The 23,333-nt window shown below is 52.9% G+C and overlaps 1 protein-coding gene across 2 annotated transcripts in view; it reads right to left on the bottom strand.

Moving 5' to 3' along the window:
• LOC109281933 (junctional adhesion molecule A-like) overlaps positions 1-23,333 on the bottom strand; it is a 40,812-nt gene that overhangs the window by 11,250 nt on the left and 6,229 nt on the right. For both annotated transcript variants that reach the window (XM_059718854.1, XM_059718855.1), the window contains exons 2-6: positions 17,028-17,078; positions 12,810-12,923; positions 11,694-11,837; positions 9,247-9,449; positions 9,049-9,151 (exon numbers count right to left, since the gene is read on the bottom strand). In XM_059718854.1, the coding sequence (XP_059574837.1) occupies positions 9,049-9,151; positions 9,247-9,449; positions 11,694-11,837; positions 12,810-12,923; positions 17,028-17,078 (615 nt within the window). The remainder of the gene's footprint in view (positions 1-9,048; positions 9,152-9,246; positions 9,450-11,693; positions 11,838-12,809; positions 12,924-17,027; positions 17,079-23,333) is intronic.

Raw genomic sequence — 23,333 nt, 5'->3', positions numbered from 1 at the left:
AGGGCTGCAGCCCAGGCATGGATGGGAGAGGAGGTGGGATTCCTTCTGCTGTGCCCTGGAGAGATCCAGGCTCTTGGCAGGACCCCGCAGGCTGTGCAAGACCCTCCTGTCCACCAAAGGTTGCAGGCATACTACAGCTCATCTGCTCACGCCCTGACCTGGGTTCTGCCTTCCTGGGGTCAGCACAACTCGTTCCCCACACTCAAAGGGCCTGGCCAGGATCCTATCACCCCTGCTATCCCTGCCACATCTCCTCCAGCCACAGGTGCCGTGAAGGTGTCAGTGGGGGCCACCAGTGTCCAGGTGGCGAGCGGGGCAAGCGTCCTGCTGCCCTGCTCCTTCCATACCACAGTGCCGCTGAACCGTCTCAACATCACCTGGACCGTGATGCCTGTGGCTGACCCCAGCTCCCCCCGACAGGTGGGTGCAGCGTGGGCCCCTCCCCAACACCCCATGAGCTGCAGTAGCTGCTGCGATTGCAGTAGTGCTGAGACTTCCTCTGGGATCCAGGCGCTGGAGTGGGAAGGGGCCAAGACCCACCTGTGAGTGCCTGTGCGACCCCAGCACGTGCCATGACCCATGTGCACTGCTGCACACACATCACCACAGTGCACAGGGCAGGTGGACCAGCTGCGTAGCTTGTTCAGACCTCGTTCTGCCTCATGTCCCCTGGGCAGGTCCTGGCCTATGAGCAGGGGGAGGTGTGGGGACAGGCCGTCCACCACACAGGCCGCGTGACCTGTGCCTTCCCACCTACGCAGAGCGTCACACTAGCCCTCAAAGCCATGCACAGCTCAGACAGTGGCACCTACCAATGCAGCGTGATGAACCTACCCAATCATGCCATGCCCAACATCGGCACTGTCTGGCTCACCATACTGGGTATGTCCCCTGTCCATGCATTTCACTCTGCCAGGAGTGCCAAGGGCCCCGCATGTGCATCTGCATGGCTTAGAGAGCACACATGCATGTGAGCATGTCTGCCCATGTGTTCTGGGCTCTGTACAGAACTGAGCAGCACTGTGGTGCAGTGCGTGTAACTGTGCATCTTAGCATGAGGCTGTGCAGGTGTGTGTGTGGGAGGGCACACGTGTGCCCACCTGTCCAGTCTCTAATAGGGATGACCTTTCCACTGGGGACCCGCAGACCCTGCCCATTCTTCCCACTCTGCAGCTCTGTGCCTACTGGCAATGATCCAGTAGGGCGAGATGCACGGGTGTAAGCCCGCTGCACCCCCGTGAGCCTAGGGACCCCCAGAAGAGCCCCCAGGACCCCTGACGAGCCCAGCCTGCCCACAGGTAAGCAGGGGCCCGTGGTGGGTGCGACTTGGCCAATTTAGCCAGCTGGAAGCCGGCTGAGTTGGAGGCAGGGAGGGTCATGCCCCCACCCCTGCCACCCCCACCCCTACTTCGCCCAGCCCCCCAGGGAGCCATGCGACCAGAGCCGCGGATACAGGCTGCGCGAGTTGGCACGTGGGAGAGCCTAAGGCCCTGCCTGTGAGCCCCCCGGGGTAGACAGTCCCAGCTGCAGCCGGCGTACTAGCAGCATGCTGCAGACGGGCGCGTGCCATACCCTTCGGGTCCCCTCGGGGTCTACGGCCCCCGCACCCGGCTCCTCGCGGCCTCCACCCAGATGGACCCATGGTTCCGGGCTCCACATGGATGGAGCCCCTGGCTCTTGGCTGCAGGGGCTGCCTGACACTTTTTCAGGCTCTGGGGCCCGGAAGCATAGCCACCTCCTCTTGTGGGGTCTGCTCCCTTTTGGGGTGTCTAGCACATCAACTGGAGGAGATCCAGGCTGCAGTCCAGAGACTGCGCGCCATCAGGGACTGAGCTGGAGATCGACTCCTACTGCCAGGCCCTTCTCTCCCAGGAGATGGAGGGTAGACCACAGTCTCCCTCCAGGACAAGGGAGGACTCGAGGACCGCCCTTACTGTCCAGCCCAGGGGTTGGACCAAGGTGGTCAAGGGCTCCAAGGCCCGCTGCACCAAGGTCCCTGTCCTGCTGAAGCTTAGCAACAGATATGAACCTCTTGCAGCCCCACCACAGCCTGCTAGTTGCCACTCCCGCAGGCAACACAGGCTCAACTGTAGCTACCATCCCCACTCTCCAAGACAAAACGCAAAGTGTTTGTCATGGGGGACTCAATCCTGAGGGGGACTGAGGGGACAATCTGCCACCCCAACCCCTTAACTCGGAAAGTCTGCTGCTTCCCGGGAGCCCACATCCAAGACATTGTGATGAGGATCCCTGAGCTTCTCCAGCCTACTGACCACTATCCTACGCTCCTCATCTATGTGGGCACAAATGACACTGCTTGGAGCACTCCCAGCCGGGTCATGAGGTGCTACAGGGATTTGGGAGTGGGGCTAAAGAGTCTTGGGGCACAGATGGTGTTTTCTTCGATCCTCCCAGTCTTGGTCTACGGGCTGAGGAGGGAGAGGAGGATCCAGGTAGTGAACCAAAGACTGCGGCGCTTGTGTCATCAGGAAGGCTTTGACTTCTATGACCACAGTCTGCTCTTTGGTGAGAGAGGCAGTGAGATGCTGGGAAGGGATGGCCTCCACCTGTCTCCGCTGGAGAGGAGGCTTTTCTCAGCCAGACTGGCTGACCTGCTCCACCAGGCTTTAAACTAAGCCAGCCAGGGATGGGGGGGACCACTGCCAATGCTGGCCGCTGAGCAGCCCTTGCAAAGCCAGCAGGCCAACGCGCTTAAGGGAGCCCACCCCTGCCCCAGCCCTGGAACGAGCTGCGGGCAAGACAAGGGCCACCAAGGGGACACTTGCCTGCCTGTACACAAATACCAGGAGCTTGGGGAAGAAACAGGAGGAACTTGTCCTCCTGCTTAACACAAATAACTATGATGTCATAGGGATAACAGAGACCTGGTGGGACTCCACCCATGACTGGATCACAGGTATAGACTGCTATACCCTGTACAGGAGAGATCGAGTGGACAAAAGGGGCGGGCGTGTTGCTCTCTCTGTCAAGGAAAGCTACACATCCCAGCAAGCCGACACTGGCACCCAGGGCGGACGACTGGAGACCCTCTGGGTTAAAATCCGTGGGGAACACAGCGCAGAGGACACAATGGTGAGAGTCTACTACAGACCTCCCACCCAGGGTCAAGAGCTTGACCAGGAGTTCGCCAGGGAATTGGCTGAGGCTGCACGCTCCTGGTGCATAGTTGTCATGGGAGACTTCAACTACCCAGACATCTCATGGGAAGAGCGCTTGGTCAAATCTGAGAGGTTGCAAAGCTTTCCCTCATGCGTGGAGAAACTCTATCTAATGCATGAAGTCGATGGGCAGACGAGAGGTAAAGCACTGCTCAACCTGGTTCTGGCAATGGGGAACGACCTAATCAGCGACCTAACGATCGATGGGAAGCTGGGTAACAGTGACTACGAGTTGATCACCTTCACCATACGCCGTAAAGCTGGCAAGTCAGTCAGCAACAGGGAAGTCCTTGACTTCAGGAAAGCTGACTTTGACAAGCTCAGGAGGCTTGTCAGTGAGGCCCTAAAGGGCCACTACTCAAAGGGGCAGGGAGTTCAGGATGAGTGGTTGCTCCTCAAAGGTGCGATCCTGGAAGCACAAGCAAAGTCTATCCCGTCTCGGAGGAAAGGCAGCAAAAGGGCACAGCAGCCCCGCTTGGCTCTCCAGGGAACTAGCGGACCTCCTGCATCTAAAAAGACAGACCTACGAAGGAAGGCGGACGGGATCCACCTCCAAGGAGGAATGCTCTGCACTGGTCCAGTGCTGCAGGGTATTCAAGGAACTGGCGAGCATCACAGCCCAGCCCAGCCCCTGGCACAAATCTTTGAGAACTCCTGGCGCTCTGGTGAAGTGCCTGAAGACTGGAAGAAAGCCAATGTGATGCCAATCTTCAAAAAACTGGGGAAAGTGGATCCGGCAAACTACAGGCCCATCAGCCTGACCTCTACCCTGGGGAATGTCTTAGAAAAGATTATCAAAGAGGCCATTCTTAACAGGCTGGCTGATGGCAACATCCCGAGGGATAGCCAGCATGGGTTTGTTGCAAGTAGGTCTTGCTTGACCAATCTCATTTCCTTCTACAACCAGGTGACCGATCACCTGGACAAAGGAGAAGAGACTGATGTCATAGATTCAGAGATGTTAGGGTTGGAAGGGACCTCAATAGATCATCGAGTCCGAACCCCTGCATAAGCAGGAAAGAGTGCTGGGTCTAGATGACCCCAGCTAGATACTCATCTAACCTCCTCTTGAAGACCCCCAGGGTAGGGGAGAGCACCACCTCCCTTGGGAGCCCGTTCCAGACCTTGGCCACTCGAACTGTGAAGAAGTTCTTCCTAATGTCCAATCTAAATCTGCTCTCTGCTAGCTTGTGGCCATTGTTTCTTGTAACCCCCGGGGGCACCTTGGTGAATAAATACTCACCAATACCCTTCTGTGCCCCTGTGATGAACTTATAGGCAGCCACAAGGTCGCCTCTCAACCTTCTCTTGCGGAGGCTGAAAAGATCCACTTTCTCTAGTCTCTCCTCGTAGGGCTTGGTCTGCAGGCCCTTGACCATACGAGTGGCCCTTCTCTGGACCCTCTCCAGGTTATCCACATCCCTCTTGAATTGCGGCGCCCAGAATTGCACGCAGTACTCCAACTGCGGTATGACCAGCGCCCGATAGAGGGGAAGTATCACCTCCTTGGACCTATTCGTCATGCATCTGCTGATGCACGATAAAGTGCCATTGGCTTTTCTGATGGCTTCGTCACACTGCCAACTCATGTTCATCTTGGAGTCCACTAGGACTCCAAGATCCCTTTCCACTTCCATGCCACCCAGCAGGTCATTCCCTAGGCTGTAGGTGTGCTGGACATTTTTCCTCCCTAGGTGCAGCACTTTGCATTTCTCCTTGTTGAACTGCATTCTGTTGTTTTCTGCCCATTTGTCCAACCTGTCCAGGTCTGCTTGCAGCTGTTCCCTGCCCTCCGGCGTGTCTACATCTCCCCATAGCTTTGTGTCATCTGCAAACTTGGACAGAGTACATTTCACTCCCTCGTCCAAGTCACTGATGAAGACATTAAAGAGTATCGGTCCAAGGACCAAGCCCTGCGGGACCCCACTGCCCACACCCTACCAGGTGGAAACCGACCCATTCACCATGACTCTCTGGGTGCGACCCTCCAGCCAATTCGCCACCCACCGGACTGTGCAGTCATCCAAGTCACAGTCTCTTAACTTGTTCACCAGTATGGGGTGGGATACCGTATCGAAGGCCTTCCTGAAGTCTAAGTATACGACATCCACCCCTCCTCCTGTGTCCAGGCATTTCGTAACCTGGTCATAAAAAGAAACTAGATTGGTCAGGCACGATCTGCCTGCCACGAACCTGTGCTGGTTTCCCCTCAGCATAATTTGTCCTGCCGGGCTCTCACAAATGTGAGCCTTGATAATTTTTTCAAAGACTTTACCAAGGATGGAGGTGAGACTGACTGGCCTATAGTTGCCCGGGTCCTCCTTCCTCCCCTTTTTGAAAATGGGGACCACGTTGGCCCTTTTCCAGTCCTCCGGGACTTGGCCCATGCGCCACGAGCGTTCAAATATTCCCGCCAGTGGCTCTGCAATGATGTCGGCCAATGCCTTCAGCACCCTCGGATGGAGCTCATCCGGGCCTGCCGACTTAAAGGCATCCAGTTCCTCCAAGTGACTCTGCACCATCTCAGGGTCTACGCATGGAAGTCTGGCGCCTTGCTGCTGCCTCTCTACAACCCCAGTGAGAGACTTGTCGTGCCCCTCACTTAGGAACACTGAGGCAAAGAACTCGTCGAGGAGTTCAGCCTTGTCCCCCCTGTCTGTCACCAATTGTTTCTGCCCATTTAGCAGGGGTCCTATTCCTCCCTGGGCCTTCCTTTTACTCCCAATATATCTAAAAAACAATTTCTTGTTGTCTTTTACTTGGGTTGCCATCCTCAGCTCCATGGTAGCTTTGGCCCATCTAACTGCCTCCCTACAAGCACGAGCAGAGGACGTATATTCATCTTTGGTGATCTCTTCCTGTTTCCACTTTTTATATGCTCCCCTTTTGGCCCTTAGGCTGCCCTGGATTTCTCTGGTCAGCCAGGGAAGCCTCCTAACCCCTTTCCCTCTTTTGCCTCGCTCAGGGATCGTCTTGCTTTGTGCCCGAAGGATCGTTTCCTTAAGGCACAGCCACCCTTCTTGGGCTTCCATTTCTTCAAATCTCCTACTCTGCAGTGCGTCCTTGACTAATCCCCTGAGTTCACTGAAATCAGCTTTTCTAAAGTCTAGCACTTCCACCCTACTAGTTACCTTACCCACTCGACATCTTATGGTGTATTCTATTATTAGGTGATCACTGTCCCCCAGATGGCTACCGATCTGGAGGTCCGCTACCATGTCATCTCCCGTTGCCAATACCAGATCCAGTATAGCATTCCCCCTAGTGGGACAGTGTACCTCCTGTGTCAGGGAGGTCCTGTACACAGGTTAGAAACCTGCGTGAGCGGTGGGACTTTGCTGTCTGCGTCTCCCAGCAGATGTCCAGGTAGTTTAGGTCCCCCATGACTACCGCCTCTTTAGCTTTTATGGTCTCTGAGAGTTGCCTCAGGAGTCCCGAATCTCTTTCTTCCCCTTGATGTGGGGGTCTGTAGCAGACCCCTACCACCAAATCCCTTTCTCCTTGCCCCCCATGTAGCCTAACCCACAATCCTTCTACTTCCTCATCCTCGGATTCCGTCTTGATGAGGGTTGATGTATATCGCTCATTGACATAGCGCGCAACCCCTCCCCCTTTCTTCCCCACCCTGTCCTTTCTATACAATCTATAGCCCTCAATATGTACCGCCCAGTCATGGGATGAATCCCACCAGGTTTCCGTTAGCCCCACTAAGCCATAGGTGTTTAGTGCAAGCAGGAGCGCTAGTTCATCCTGCTTGTTTCAGGATGTCGTATATGTTGACTTTAAAAAAGCCTTCGATCTGGTATCCCATGGTCACCTCTTAGTAAAACTGGCTAACTGCAGCCTCGGCCACACCACGATCCACTGGCTGGGCAATTGGCTCCGTGGTAGGACCCAGAGGGTGGTGGTTGACGGAAGTAATTTGTTGTGGTGTGCTATGACCAGTGGGGTCCCCCAGGGCTCTGCCCTTGGGCCTATACTATTTAACATCTTCATTAATGATGTGGACATTGGTATCAGAAGCGGACTGGCCACCTTTGCTGATGACACCAAACTCTGGGGTAAAGCGTCCACACCAGAGGACAGGAGGGCGATCCAGGCTGACTTTGACAGGCTCAGGAAATGGGTGGACGAGAACCTGATGGTGTTTAACACTGAAAAATACAAGGTTCTCCACCTTGGGAAGAAAAACCTGCAGCATCTTTATACGCTCAGCAGTGCTACGCTGGCTAGCACTAGGGATGAAAGAAACTTGGGGGTCATGATTGACCACAAGATGAACACGAGCCTGCAATGTGATACTGCTGCTAGTAAAGCAAGCAAAATGCTGGCTTGTATCCAGAGATGCTTCTCAAGTAAATCCCAGGACGTCATTCTCCCCTTGTACTTGGCCTTCATGAGGCCGCAGCTGGAGTACTGCATCCAGTTTTGGGCTCCACAATTCAAAAAGGATGTGGAGAAGCTTGAGAGGGTGCAGAAGACAGCCACATGCATGATCAGAGGGCAGGAAAGCAGAGCTTATGAAGAGAGGCTGAGAGCCATGGGACTCTTCAGCCTGGAAAAGCGCAGGCTCAGGGGTGATCTGGTGGCCACCTATAAGTTTATCGGGGTGCTCACCAGGATCTGGCGGAACGTCTGTTCACCAGAGCTCTCTAAGGGATGACAAGATCGAACAGTCACAAACTCCTCCATGACCGTTTCAGGCTGGACATAAGGAAGAACTTCTTTATTGTCCAAGCCCCCAAGGTTTGGAATAGACTGCTGCCAGATGGGGTTCAAGCACCTACTCTGAACACCTTCAAAAGACATCTGAATGTTAATCCTGCTGGGATCCTATGATCCCTGCTGATTTCCTGTCCCTGGGTCAGGGGGCTGGACTCGATGATCTTCCAAGGTCCCTTTCAGCCCTAATGTCTATGAAATCTATGAATCTAGGATAGGTCTTGATGCCACCTGGGAGAGCTGGACGGGGCATGCTCTGCCCCTGGTAAGGTATTGGTGTGTCCCCACACTGCCCCCCTCCCGGCCTGTGCGCTCCAACGAGGGCAGCAGGGAGGAAGGGGGCAGCATCCTCCTGTCCTGTGCTGTGGAGGAAGCAGTGCCAACCCCCATCTTCACCTGGGAGAAGGACCCCCTTGACATGCAGCACCCGGTGACAAGCTACGCAGGTACCTGGGGTGGGGGAGTGGTGGCCTGTGTCAGATGCCACTTGCTGTGGGTCATGCATCAGACAAAAACTGTTCAAGGGAAGGAGGCTGGGGCTGTGTGGATGGGGCAGCCTCTGACCACAGCAGCTGAGCCATGGTGGGTGCTGGTATGGCTGCCCCAGAAGCTAGAGCTGCCCCGCATGACCCTGGAGGTCTCCTTACACTCCCTGGGGCTGAACCTTCATACCAGAACCGTGTCCCCCTGAGGGCATCCCTGGGGCTCAACAGACCAGCATGTGGCCAGGAGCCTACTGCCCCAGGGCCCAGTCTGCCACACTGAACATCAAGGGGGAAAGTCAGAAGCAGTGTGACATAGGCTGGCTCAAGGGGCTGACACAAAGCTGCTTTTCTTTATAGGAGGACACGGGGCCATGTCCAAGACAACATGCCCAGAGTCACGTTCAGGACACAATGTGTCTAGAGCCTCCTGCCAGCTCTTAGGGGACTAGAGTTCTTCCAGGTTTGTTTTTCTCAGACTTGCCCAGCAGGCCTCTGGGTCTCCTCTCTCCCCACACCCAGATGGATTTGTCCCTTCTTCCAGAACATCTATGGTCACACTTGTGGGCAACCAGCGTCCTTCTGGGCACGAGGAAAGAGGAGACCCAGAGGCCAGCATAAGCCTTGCAGCCCACACGCACATACACACAGCATCCCTTCCTTACTAGCTTCCAAGTGATAGGTGTCCGATTTCTGAGGGGTCCCAACATTGTTCTGTGCCTCGCAGTAGTAATCCCCCGTGTCAAAGCCAGTCACAGGATCAAACGTCTACAGCAGGGAAAGAAGGTACAAGAGATATGTGAGCCAAGGCACACGCTCACTCCACAGGAACCAGAAATCTCCGACTCTCCTGGCGCACATACCAGCTGCCCTGTCTTGGGGTTGAGCTCGTAGGAGGAGTTCTTGAAGGCTTCGCTTGTGTTGGGGTTCACGGGCATCTGGATGTTGTTCCTGTACCACAGGAAGGTGGGGGGCGGGGAGCCATCCGACTCCTTGCACGTCAGCTCAGCCTTGTTGCCGATGGTCACTGAGGCGGGTACGGAAGCCACAGGCTTGGAGGGGGCCACTGCCAGGGAAGAGGCACAAGTCAGCACAAAGGACAAGGCACTGTGGCTGCTACCAGGACACCCCAGACAGGAATACCAGCATTTGCTGGTCATGCTTAGGTAATGATGGGATGATCTGGTTGGGGCTGGTTGTGCTTTGAGCAGGAGGCTGGACTAGATGTGACCTCCTGAGCTGCCTTCCAACCCTCACTTCCTATGATTCTATGACGGACCTGGGCCTAAATGAGCAGCCACACTCAGCGATACCACGTGGCCAGGCCATTTTGAGTGAAGAGAGCAGTAACAGGCATTCGGGCTGGCCAGTTTCCCAGCTGGCTGCACTTCCCCTGCGCTGCTCCAGGGGCATGATCCAGACCTCGAGCCACCCTCCTTTTTGGATTCTGATTATGCACCTTGTAATGGAGTGGTGCTGTATGCAAGCAGGAGCCAGAGGCAGTTCCTTCCTGCCCCCTGCAGAGATTCAGCTCTGCACTAGACTTTGATTATCTTCAGATTAGCACAAGCATCCGCATAACATCCAGCTCCCTGGATGTTGCTTTGGCTTTCTGAAGTAGGATGCCAGACAGCACCTCTTCCTTGCACTGAGGCAAGGAATGAAAATGGTTTGGGGGCTGGAGCACATGACTTGTGAAGAGAGGCCGAGGGAACTGGGCTTATTTAATTTGCAGAAAAGAAGACTGAGCGGGGATTTGACAGCACCCTTCAACTCCCTGCAGGATGATTATAAAGAAGAAGGAGCTGGACTGTTCTCAGCAGCGGCAGATGACAGAACAAAGAGCAAAGAGCAATGGTCTCAAGTTGCAGCAAGGAAGATTTAGGTTGGATGTTAGGGAAAACTCGCACAAGGAGAGTAGTAAAGCACTGGAATGGGTTACCTACAGAGCTGATGGACTCTCCATCCTTGGAGGTTTTTAAGATCTGGCTCAACAAAGCCTTGGCTGAGAATATCTCGTTGGGTATGTTCCTACTTTGAGCACAGGGTTGGACCAGATGTGACCTCCTGAGGTCCCTTCCAAACCTCAGTTGTTATGATTTTATGACCCTGGGCTAGATAGTCCCCGTTCTTCACTGCCAGAGCTCTGGAGCAGTCACTGCTGCCACCATAAGTGGTACTTAAAATGAAACCAAATCAGAACAGCACCACTGTCAAACCATCTCCTCTGACTAATGGCTGTAACAAGGCAGAGGGTAACAGGGCATCATATTCACTGCACTCACTTGGGGAGATGAATACAAGTGACTGCTTGAGCTCGAGCCTGCCACTGGTGAGAGCTGAAAAGGTGTGGGGTCAGCACTGGACCCAGAGAAGCAGCCTGTTTCCTACCTGCACCAAGGCCTCTCCCAGGCCTTCCTGACCTGACCTGTATCTGGCAATTCTCTGACCCTGGGCAGCTGACATCAGCCAGGCACCAAGGAAGGTTTCTCAGAGCACTGCCAACCCCATCCAGTGTCTTGTCTCTAGCCAGGGCCAGTCTGGTGCGTTGGAGGAAAGTGAAAGCCCAGAAGTCATTCAACTGGGCACTAGGACAAGTCCCTTCCCCAACCCTGCAGATCTCCAGCCAAGGCCCCCCAACAGAGTCAATAGCTGCCTCCCTCCAGGGCTTACAACAGCACAAGGTAAGCACAGGACTCAGTACATAGGGACCGGTGATCATGGAGGCAGGGTTTGGCCTGCGTGTCCACACCCAGTTTTTGAGGACCTGGGTTCCATCATCTTTTTTTTGCAAACAAGCATCTGACTTCCTCCTCCGAGGGAGGGCAAGGCCATCACCTCCCTGTGAGCTGTTACCACATGGCGTTACCTTCCCAGCTAGCAAAAGGCAAAGGAAGATCAGGCCAGCGCTGACAGCATGCTCCACTATGCCACAAATGGGAAAGACAGCACTTACACAGGAGACAAACTAAACGTATGCCAACTATACGTCCCTGACCTGCCAGCCTGGGAACGGTGACATGTCAGCCCTCCCCTTACAGAAACACCAGCAGGACTAGCACTGGTAGGATGCTTCCTTCTTTGCCATGCAATGGGCTACATATCCGCTGGCAGGTCTCTTTTCTCCACAACAGACTTCAATTGTACTGAAAAGAGCAGCAAAGGTTAGGATGCCCCTTCAAACAGTGCTGATCTGATCAGGTCCCACTCCTCTTGCTGCTATTTCCAAAGCCACCTGGCTGAAGAGGCATTGCGCCTCAGCTCCATGCAGCCAGCCCCTACGCGACTTGCTACAGGAGGGGGCAGGTACCTTGGACGACGAGGTTGACCTCCGACCTGGAGAGCTGGCCGCTCTCCCCCAGGACCTCACAGATGTACTTTCCAGTGTCCTTCCGGGTCACCGAACTGAAGTGGATCGATGAGGGTGTGAACTGTACACAGCCTTTGTACGGTTCTGTGGAGAAACAGGAGGAGGCACATGGGCATGAAGGTATGTGCAACACCGAGTAAGTCAACACCAGAGGAAAGGCTGTTCCCACCCCACCAAACGCCTCCAAAGGAAGCCCCCACCCCTATCTGGTGTAGCACAGGGGGCCCAATCCCTGAGAGCCAGGCAGATAGGGGCACTGGTCCCATTCCGTCAGGAAGGGTTGACATTAGGCTGCTCACATCCCAGTATGACCCACTTGTGAAGGCAGCAATTCTCTCCTGGGGTGCTGGGACACCCCAGCGAGTCATGAGCTCCTTTTAAGGATGCCGCACAATAATAGCACCGCTAGGTATGTAAACACTTGCACAAGATTCAAAAGATCAATCCAAGCATTTCTAATACAAAACATCCCAAACTTGCAAGATACCTGCTTTTCTGTAGTCAAAAAACCAAAAACTACATGCTGGTATTTTCCAAGGAGGGCCTGGATTTTAACAAAATTGAAAGCTAATCTACAGTTAATCGACCACATTTCTTTTCCTATTGCTCTTTCCCCACTCTCTCAAACTGTTCAATCTGGAAAGCTTCTTCTTGCATGTGACTTCAGGAAGTCGACTCCTCCAACCACTTAAGAGTAGATCCATCAATATTACTGCAATCTTTCAGACTATTTGCTCCCTCTGGAAAGCTAAGCTGCAGGTGGCCAGAAAGGGCAAGAATGCCATGGGCAGGGCAGACTGCACAAAACGACTGGCTGACTGATTCTCACCTGCCTTTGCAATGCCTTGGCACACCCAGAATGCACAGGTCCTGCTCTGGGTGTCTGGGACCCCTGGGATCCAGTTGTGTTACTGCGAGTGCTTTCACTGCCTTCCAGCTGCAAAGCACTGTATTGTGCCAACACCTGCAGCTCCTTACCTCTGCTGGGAAGTTACAACCTGAAGCAGCTTAGCAACCCCCCTGGATCACTCACAGCCCCTACGCAGAGGTCTATACCTGTGAACTGAGAGTCCCTGTAGAGCAGCGTCACAGTCTCGCCCTTCTCAAATTTCCACTCGATCCGGGGATTTCCCTGCTGCGCCAAATATGCATCACAAGACAGGTCAACCGCTGAAAAGGAGCAGCAGGGAGTTGGCAATTGCACTGTACAGAACACAGCTGGGCAGGTAGCATGCGAGCTCTACAAAGAAAGCTGGGCCACGTCCCATTTACACAAGGGTCTGTGGTTCAGGTGTATAATTTAGTCAATCTACTATGCCAAGTGTGTTCAGCCCCGGGCTGCATGCATGATTAAGCCCATAGAGCTATATCAGCTGGCCTGTGGGGCTCCCCAGGGGTCTGGAAATTTGGCAGTGGGGGAGTGGTGGCAATTAAACACTATCACCATCCATCTGCTGCCAAATTCCCAAGCACCATGTAGCTGGTTCAGATCTGCGGACAGGATCCAGCCCGTGGACGGACCTGGCTGGGCACCACTGTATTATGCTCCCCCCGATTTTGAAGGACAACATGCCTTGAGAGATCTTGCATGCAAGCAGTTTATCAAAACCACTGAGGCACTTGATGGTGCCTCTGTACCTTCATCAGGAGAGACCCAAGTACCAAGGAGCACTTTTCTCTGTTCACCAGAAAGGCACAACAAGAGCCAAGGGCAGGACGTTAGAACCAGGCCTTCAGGTAAGAATTAACTTGTAAGTGAAGTTAACCACCAGAACACACTGCTGAGGAAACAGCACCTTTCAACTCCCTGAAGGGTGGTTCCTAAAGAGGATGGAGCTGGACTGGTCTGAATTGAGCAGCACCTGATTTCAAAAGCTAACCTATATATTTCAGTGCTAACCCCCTGGCCAAGGGGCTGGGTAGTGGGAGTGAGGGATCTGCCATGCTCAGACATGATTTACTCATCTCCTTACACTTTGGGGCTCTCTTCAAAGGATCTGGTGGCACCCAGCTGGTGAGTAAGGTGCAATGGTTTCAAGTTGCAGCAAAGGAAATTCAGGTTAGATATCAGAAAAAACTCTCCCCCTAGGAGGATGGTGAAGCACTGGAACAGGCTCCCCAGCACGGATGTGGAATCTCCATCCTCGGAGGTTTTTAAGACTAGACAAAGTCTTGGTTGGGATGATGTGGTTGGGACTGGTCCTGTTCTGAGCAGGGGGTTGGACTGGATGTGATCTCCTGAGGTGCCTTCATCCCTCATTTCCTACGATTCTCTCCATCTCTTGACCTCTTCCGAGAGAGAATGAAGGTCTTTCTGGGCAATCATAGTTTAGCTGAAAGCCACAGGATTACGTTAAATGCAGATTAACAGACTGGCAAGGCAGGGGGGCACCCTGCAGGCTAACTGGATCAAAAAGGTGTGGGCTTTTGGAACTCACTAAATTAATTGACTACCACAACGAACCACCTCTTTAGTGATGTAGGATTAACGGAGCAAAAATACAATCCTGGTTAGGATCCGGTTCCTTCTCACCTTAATCAACAAGTTAGTCACAGCCCCCAGCCGAACCACACCTGTCTGACAATTCAGTCTGCTGTTAAGTACTGCAGGATTTCTAGAACAAAATGTTGCAGCCGTTTGTTTGCTCTGTGCATTTGACAACACCACGTACAGTCTGTCTCGGTGCTTTCCCGAGAGGTCACAGTTTACAAGGACCTCTCCTTTCGCCCAGCAGAAGGCAGAGTGAAACTTAACTAGGAAACACGCTGTGACGCAGCAGAAACTAGCAGGGACAAGCAGCGCGTCTGAAAGGACTCCAGGGCCTGCCAGCTTTGAGCCTGCTGAGATTGACGTTACGGTTAAACATCTGGTGAACAAATTAAGAGGCTGTAACTTGGATGATTACACAGTCTGGTGTGGGGCAAGTTGGCTAGAGGGCCATGCCCAGAGAGTGGTAGTGGATGGGTCGGTATCGACCTGGAATGACATGGGCAGTGGGGTCCCGCAGGGCTCAGTCCTTGGACCGATACTCTTCAATGTCTTCATCAGGGACTTGGACGAGGGAGTGAAGTGTACTCTGTCCAAGTTTGCGGATGATACAAAAACTGTGGGGAGAAGTGGACACACCAGAGGTCAGGGAACTGCTGCAGGCAGACCTGGACAGGTTGGACAAATGGGCAGAAAACAAAAGAATGCATTTCTCCTTGTTGAATTGCAAAGTGCTGCACATAGGGAGGAAAAACGACCAGCATACCTACTGCCTAGGAAATGACTTGCTCGGCGGCAAGGTAGCAGAAAGGGATCTTGGAGTCCTAGTGGACTCCAAGATGAACATGAGTCGTCAGTATGATGAAGTCATCAGCAAAGCTAATGGCACTTTATCGTGCATCAGCAGAGGCATGACAAACAGATCCAAGGAGGCGATACTTCCCCTCTATCGGGCGCTGGTCAGAACGCAGTTGGAGTACTGCGTGCAATTTTGGGAGCCACACTTCAAGAGGGATGTGGATAACCTGGAGAGGGTCCAGAGAAGGGCCACTCGTATGGTTAAGGGCTTGCAGGCCAAGCCCTATGAGGAGAAACTAGGGCACCTGGACCTCTTCAGCCTCCGCAAGAGAAGGTTGAGAGGCGACCTTGTGGCTGCCTATAAATTCATCATGGGGGCGCAGAAGGGAATTGGTGAGTATTTATTCACCAAGGCACCCCTGGGGGTTACAAGAAATAATGGCCACAAGCTAGCAGAGAGCAGATTTAGACTGGACATTAGGAAGAACTTCTTCACAGTTAAGAGTGGCCAAAGTCTGGAACAGGCTCCCAAGGGAGGTGGTGCTCTCCCCTACCCTGGGGGTCTTCAAGAGGAGGTTAGATAGGCATCTGGCTGGGGTCATCTAGACCCAGCACTCTTTCCTGCCTATGCAGGGGATCGGACTCGATGATCTATTGAGGTCCCTTCCGACCCTAACATCTATGAATCTATTAATCTAATGCAGCGATTCTCAAGCAGGGTGCCGCCAGATCCTTTGAGGAGTGCCCCTAAGTGCAAGGAGATAAACAGATAATATCCGAGCCCGGCAGATCCCTTGCCCCATTGCAAGGAGGTTAGCACTGGACAAGATATATTAATTTTCTTAATGAGGTGCTGCTCAATTCACACGAGTTAGGGAGGGCTGCCTCGAGTCCAGCAAGTCCAAGAAGGCTGAAAACCACTGGTCTGACAGAACATCACCCTCCTACTGCCAGCAAGTGTCGAGTACTGGGAAAGCAGCTCCTGCCTAAAATTAGAAAGGTCAGGACAAGGCACCCCTAAAAAAGAGGGGCATTTCCACAGAGCATCCTGGGGACAGATTTTCAAAGGTACCATATTCGCTCCACCTTTTTCTAAAAAACACACACAAAAAACAGCTGCAGGGAATTGGAGTGCACGGCATCTGTGACAAATACAGTAAGTTTCTACAGCTGGCCCAGGCAAAAAGGACAGTAAAATCTGCACCCAGCCAACAACGGGCAGGCTCCACTCCCTCCATGCGGCTACTCAGTTGCTTACTACAAGAACAGATCCTTCTCTTCCTCCTTCCTTTGAAAAACAGGGTGTGCGTCATATTCTGGGACTCGCTATGTGAGAAAATATGGTAACCTGTGCACCTAAAGATGCAGACAGGCACTTAGTAGGATTTTTCAAGCAGGAAAAATGAGTGGGAGGTGGGTGTCAGACCTACCTGTCTGCTCCGGAAAACCCTGCCAGGGACCTGTGTTTCTCTGGCACCTTTGCAAGCCCAGCCAAACTTGGGCTGGGCAGGAAGGAGTACTCGGAGCCTTCTGAGAGCTCTCAAATCCCTTCGACTCCTTTTGAAGCAGGAGGGAAGACTCACTGGGGCTTAACCCCATCCTTTGACCAGGTCCAAACCCTGGCCCAGACTCCAGCTCAGAACAGAGCCGTGCTCCATCAAACCCAAGACGATCAAAATGGTTCAAACTTGCGCGAGCCCTGCCTCCCCCCACTTCTGCCAGCATGGGAGCCATGGCATTCGCGTGCGGCTCTTCGGTGACCAGGTACCTGCAGGACAGCTGGGGCAGCCCAGAGCGTGCCTCACACTCAGGCCTTTGGCACTAGCGAACCCTGGCAAACACGCACTCAGCTTAGCATGAATACCCAGCCAGAGCTCCTCCAAGTAACTACAGGAGCTCATGCTGGAAGGAAGGCCAGCTACATCAGTCACAGGCCATGTCCCAGCTGGGGAAGTCTCCTGGGTCAAAGGGGGCAACAAAGCACTTACGGTCATTCTCCGGCACTTCTCTCTGTGTCACCTGGCCTGCTACCAAGGACCCTGTGGGAAGGAAAAAGGAAACGCAATGAAGACACACTTGTATGTGAGCTACAGGAACCAAGAGATCCAGGAGCCAGGACACCAGCCAAGCTCCACCTTCCAGCAAGTACGAAGGCCCAGTTCAGTCTCTTCAGTGCCACCCACCTGTGTGCCAGATGTCACGGCATTACGCCAGATGCTGAGAAATTACAACTATGGGAACGGCACTCATCCCAACCTCAGAGGGCTTCGCATTCCAAGATAAGGACGTTAACGCATACCCTGAACCTCCAGGCTTGCACAAAGGGGCAGGACCCGATGTCATGACCCATACAAGACCGTGCCTGTCCCCAAGATGCAGTGCCTCCTCAGGTTCAACGGGGCACAAAGTGCAGCTGCCTCCCTTCTCTGGTTCCCAGGGAAATCCCTTCCCAGCAGGACTGCGGCTGCCCCCAATTCAACCTCCTGCCAAGACACAGAGGGACCCCAGTTGCCCTTAAGCACATAAGGGCTGGTTCGGTCCTTGATAAAAACCAAGCTACATGTTTCACAGCTGTCTTGGAATAAATAGTCTGTGCGGTGCAGACAGGTCCTTTCACAGGATCACAGATAAGCCAGGCTGAAAGGCACTTCCATAATAAGTCATCTAGTCCAACCCCAACCCCTTTTAACGCAGGGGCTTAGTCAAAGTCAAATGTTAACACAAGCAAAGAGCACACAGGCTGTTTTACCACACCTCCATTTTCTGCCAAATGTATTTATTACATTGATACTGCTGAGTTTTGTCCCAGAACAGGGAGTGGAGCAGGAAAATGAGAAAAGGAAAGACAGAGAATGATGCAGTACAAGCATATGCAATGAAATAGAGGGTGTAGGTGAAATATGAAGCATTTGTGACTATTAAATGAGCAAGGGAAAAAATGGGCATCTGTACACATGCTCCCGGGGTGGAGCGGGGCACTTTAATTATAGCGACTCAGAGCCGCTATAATTAAAGCACCTGCAGTATGGCATGTATTCAGCATTCCTTGCTTCAAAATAGTAGTAGGGGTGCTTGAACTAAACCTTATTCGGTCAGCTTTGGACAAAGTGCCCCCACCACCATTTCGGGGTGCGGGGGACACTGAATAGATGTGACGTGGAGGCTGCTGGAGTGTGTTAATTAACATGCTCCAGCGGACTACATTAATCAAGTCTGCTCTGATGCATGCTAATTAGCAGCTAGACATGGGTCAGATGTCTGTTCTGACACATGCTAAGTAGCACGCATCAGAGAAGACATCAGGCATGTGTATAGGTGCCCAAAGACACTAAGCAATAGCAAACCATTTTTATTAAACTTAGTGACGGCAACAGACTGGATATTGGTCACATCAAATTACAGCTATCGATTATCATCAGCTGTGTAACTAGAGAGCGAGAGCCAGTACCACACCATCCTCAGATGAGAATGCAATTCCTTTAGGGAAGGTCAACACAGCCAAATGTGAGAAAGTGAAATGGTCAAGGGCGTTCCAGATTACAGTAGTCAGCTCCACACAAAGCTCCTCGAGAGATCCACTTCACTGATGCCAACTCAGTCTGGCTAAGCATCAGCCGACCCTCTACCCAGTGCATTGGGGGTACCCAGCCCACAATTCCCCAGGGCAGGAGTAGCATCCTGTACCCTGATGATCCTGCATTGACCCTTTCTCCCTGCTTCCACAGCAAAGCAGAACAGCAGGCCTGGGAAACAAGAAGAGCTGAAGAGTCGTAGGTATAAAGTACTACAAATAGCTCTATGACCTTCAGGCCGATTCCCTGCATGGCCATACTACAATATTTGCATGAAGCCAGGGACACGCGAGCCACAAATCAGGATTTTAGGGAACCTAGCCAGATTTAAGGATCAGCAGCAATAGGACCTCCAACTGCCAGCCTTTGGTTTGCTGTTCTGAGGATGCCAGAAAACATGCCTGTATTTCCAGTTTGCGCTTCTGGAGGTTCAACTTCAGATCTCCCGCTGCCTCCTGCTGAACTGAAGGGCCCTCCAGTGCCAGATCCAGGCACAGACAGTCCTGTCTTCTCCATCTATCTGGTAGGTGCTGTGGTGGGCCAGTAGGGGAAACTCCTGCATTGAGCTTCCCACCTCACCACGCCCGTCCACCTACCGGACTCCATGAGTCTCCCCGGGGGCACCCAAGCCCCGGCAGACCCCCTTTCGAGCCCCACTGCAGTTTCCAGGGGTAACGTGTGCTGCCACCACCCTGAGAAGGGACTGTCTGGGTCCTGTGTCCTCAGGGAAACACAGGCCTAATAGTCTTATGGGTACTTCAACCCAATACAAGAACTTGGGGCACTGCCCCAAGTCAGGGGCCAAAAAGGATAGACTCCCTTAGTCCACTGCCCAAGGGGCCTCCTAGGCATCATTAAACCCACCCCTCAATAAGTCTCCTACACCAGTCACAAAGGAGAACTGTATTGGTTGCAAAGGGTAGGGTTAGAATAGAGTAAGATGTAGAGCACTATCAAGGGATCACCATTGAGCAAAACAGTCTGACTGAGGTAGCCGTTTGATGCGCAAATGCATCACTGTGAACTGACTAGCTCTTTAGAAACGCTTACAAGTATCATTCAGAAGATGGTAGAGATCTGGCTCGGAGATTTCCAGAGAGTTTCAGATGGATCAGGCTCTCTCCCTGTGTCCTGATGCTTGTGCCATGCTGGAAAAATGGCTTCTCCTCCTCATTCTTGGACCAGGCCCTTATATCGCCTTTCTGACCTCAGCAGCCCAGTCCAATCGAAGCCAGCAGTGTTGGCAATTAGCCAACCAATTTAAAAAGCATCACTGGTTACCTGGGCAGATGAGCAGGGGGTTTTCCCTCCCCCACTCAGGTGACCAGAGGGACCACCGCCTAGGCACCAGGCTTTTGTCACTCAGGCAGGGAAAATCCCCTACCCCAGTGTCCCAAGCTGACAGGGACAGATTTCTGGAGACACACAGATGGTGGCATTTCTGCCACAGTTGCCACCTACAGCCTAGTGCAGAACCACGAATCCCTAGAGGTCTAGAAGTCACGGTAGCTCAACGGTGGCTGCCCAGGAGGCAGCGTTCACTCAGGACGTGTCCAAGACCACAGCATGAAGGCTGAAAAACACACCTGGAACAATGCTGCTTCCTGGGGTGGTAGGACACCATGAAAATGTTTCTTCTACTGCTCACCTACAGCCTCCGGAAAACTTCTGCTCGTCTCTGGTCAAGCTGAGCTATAAAACAAGACATTTGCTTCTGCCCTTCGCCAATCCCCATGTACGAACACACTCCATTTTTCAGGAAAGCCCTGCTTGAATTTCTTCTGCGTTCAAAATATCAGAGGTCTCTGCTTCCTGCTCCCTTGATTGGCTGCAGGGCTCGGCAGGATTGGAGCAGTGATGGCCAACTTGACAGCAGTCTGGCTTCACCTGCTCCTCCGCTAGTGAGAGGAAGGAACACCAGATCCAAACGGACTCAAAGGACACCTGAAGACTGGGCCGCCACGATCCTCCAGGGTTTGAGCTGCGAGTTGCAGGAAGCAGGAATTCAGCCCCAAGACCTGATGCTCTGAGCCAACACCCTCAGCAAGGGAACAAAGAGGCGTTGAAGAGTAGTGTTAGAGTGATGTTACAGCCCTGATGGTCCAGGAATGATGAGAAACAAGGATCGGGGGTGGGGGGTGAAATCTTTTATTGGACTAACTGTAGGGCTGGAATAGTTAGACAAGCACTGAATGCACGGCATTCTTCATCAGGTCTTCATCACACCTGGTGAATAAAGCTTGCCTCATTTTTTCCCAAACCATGCAGCTCATTCAATAACATGGCAGCTCCCACCAAGAATTGCACTCTGCATTTAAGAGCCTCACTCGAGACCCTGCACTCTGACAAATGCAGATCCAATGGCAAGCTTTGGACAGGGGTCCCGACCTTCAATTTCAAAATTCAGGCAGAAACGTTTCGGTGCCTCGTTGCTGTGCCCGATATTGCTTCTGGAGTGAAAGAGGCCAGTAACAAAGAGCTCAGACGTTGGTAGGATCCCAAGGCAAAAGTAGGTGGCAGCAAGGGATGCGATTTGAGCCGCCACAAGCCCCTCTTGACAGGAAGGTGGAGAGCAAAGCAATTCCCCAGCAAGATCCAGGTCATACAAGGCAATAATGGCCCTCAGCCATCAAGGGGTTTCTGCTGGGAGCCCCCCCAGAGAAGAACAATGCAAGAGGGCCTGGGCTGAGAGCGAAGGAAGGCACCCTGCAGAGGTCGAGTTCTTCTGAAAAACAAAGCCTTGCTGAGCCTGGAAGCACCAGATTAACCCCACACTGACCAGGCCCAGGTTACAGGCCAGTTCCTGACTGCTCCCTCCACAGCCAGCTGCTTGCTTTCAGCTCCCCAATGCATCTGGGGTATTTTGAGGCCCTGGAGATGATGCCGAGGGGCTCTGCTGCTGCTGACCTGTTCTGTGCTGCGGGCCAAGCCCACCTCCTTGCCTCTGCCCAGATCCCCTCCCTCTCTCATTGGGAGCCGGTTAGTCAACTTTCCTGTGGAAGTTAAAAAGCAAGTCTCCAGCTGGGCTAAGTCAAACAGGAACCACGGCACTTCCCATGCCCCGATTCACTTCTATAAGGTGACAGGCTCCGTGGATGGGGGAAGAGCTTTGGATTTGATGTACCTTGATGTTAGCAAGGCTTTTGACACTGGTCTCCCTTGACATTGTCATTAGCAAGCTAAGGAAATACAGACCAGACCAGTGGTTTTCAACCTGTGGTCCGCAGACCCCTGGGGGTCCGTAAACTAGTCCAAGGGGTCTGCAAAAGATGGCTGTGATCAATCAAGAGTATGCGAATACCCACTCTTACAATTCAAAGGCATCCACACCTGCATTCAACATTTCCAAAGGGGTCTGCACATGAAAAAAGGTTGGAAACCACTGAATTTGAGAAAAGGACAGTAACATGGATACACAGCTGGTTGGATCACTGTGCTCAACAAGCAGTCAGTCATCAGGAGGAGGTATCAAGTGGGGTTTCCCAGGGATGTGTCCTGGATCTGCTATTGTTTAGCATCTTCATTAATGAGCTGGCCAATGGGAATGAGTGCACACTTAGCAAATTTGCAGATGACCCGAAGTTGGCTAGACTAGATGACCTTGTGAGGTTGCTTCCAGCCAGACTTCACACACACACACACACACACACACACACACCCCCGTGTCAAGGGTATTGAAGGCTTGCTCCTTAATGGGGTCCTTACATACTCAGGCATTACAGTAAATAGAAGCTAAGACCATGTTTTCACTTCCCCACTGTGTCAGGCCCAATATTTCCTGATCATGACTGATTCTTGCACCGAAGCACAGAGCAGAACTGAGCTTGAAAGCCAGCACAGGCTCTGCCCAGCAACACAAGCCACTGCCCCAGCTCCAAGTCTAGCAACAGCTACTCCTTAACAGTAGCAGTGCCTAGGACCTGCCATCTCACTTACTGCATCCCTCGTGGCCCAAGAGAGCAGGCCCATGTTTTACTTCTGGCCCACTCTGCAAGCGAAGGCAGGAACTCTTATTTTACCGGGCACGATCCAGTGGCTTTTGAAGAGCAAATAAGTCTCTGAACCTGGTCTCAACAGACAGCTGTGGAGCAGTTCACACAGGAGCCGACACAAGGGTGGTTAAGGCAGCAGCAACTCACTTCCACTGGACCGGAGCGAGTCGAGGGAAAGGTTTAACCCCTCTCAGCACCCAGGATGCACAAGCAGACGGAGGACCAAACCTTCACAAAGTCTGGAGCGCACGGGCAGCCTCTGCAGCAGCAGGATGTCGGCTGTGGAGGTCCCCCTGCTTCACCTTGGCAGGTTCAGGTGCAAGGTCTTGTGTTGCACCAGGGTTGACTCGTTTTTCTACAAGGTTTGACAATAGATTTGTCTGAGATGGTTTGCATGGAGCTGGTCTTGCTTCAGGCAGGGGGTTAGGCTAGATGAGCTGTGGAGGTCCCTTCCAGGCCTTCTCTATGAGACTATTGATACGCCTTGGGAACAACAAAGCAGGGGCGCACATGGGAATGAAGATAATGCATCAGCACCAGCCCAGAGCTGGTCTGCAAACTCTTCTGGGGTCTCAGTTGGGCCAGCTGCTGGCCGGCAACCAGTTCAGACACAGCTCTTATGTCTGCAGTAACACTCTGGGCCCTCCCCCCGGCCTGTGGCAATCTCCATGCATCACCCAGAAGCCAGCAACATCCATCAGGCAAGTTTGTAGCTTGAGTCATCTTCCTT

This window comes from Alligator mississippiensis, chromosome 15, assembly GCF_030867095.1.
Source record: "Alligator mississippiensis isolate rAllMis1 chromosome 15, rAllMis1, whole genome shotgun sequence".
In the NCBI taxonomy this organism is placed as follows: Eukaryota; Metazoa; Chordata; order Crocodylia; family Alligatoridae; genus Alligator; species Alligator mississippiensis.
The sequence above is the reverse complement of the archived record's forward strand: the minus strand, read 5'-3'. Positions and strand labels throughout refer to the sequence as shown.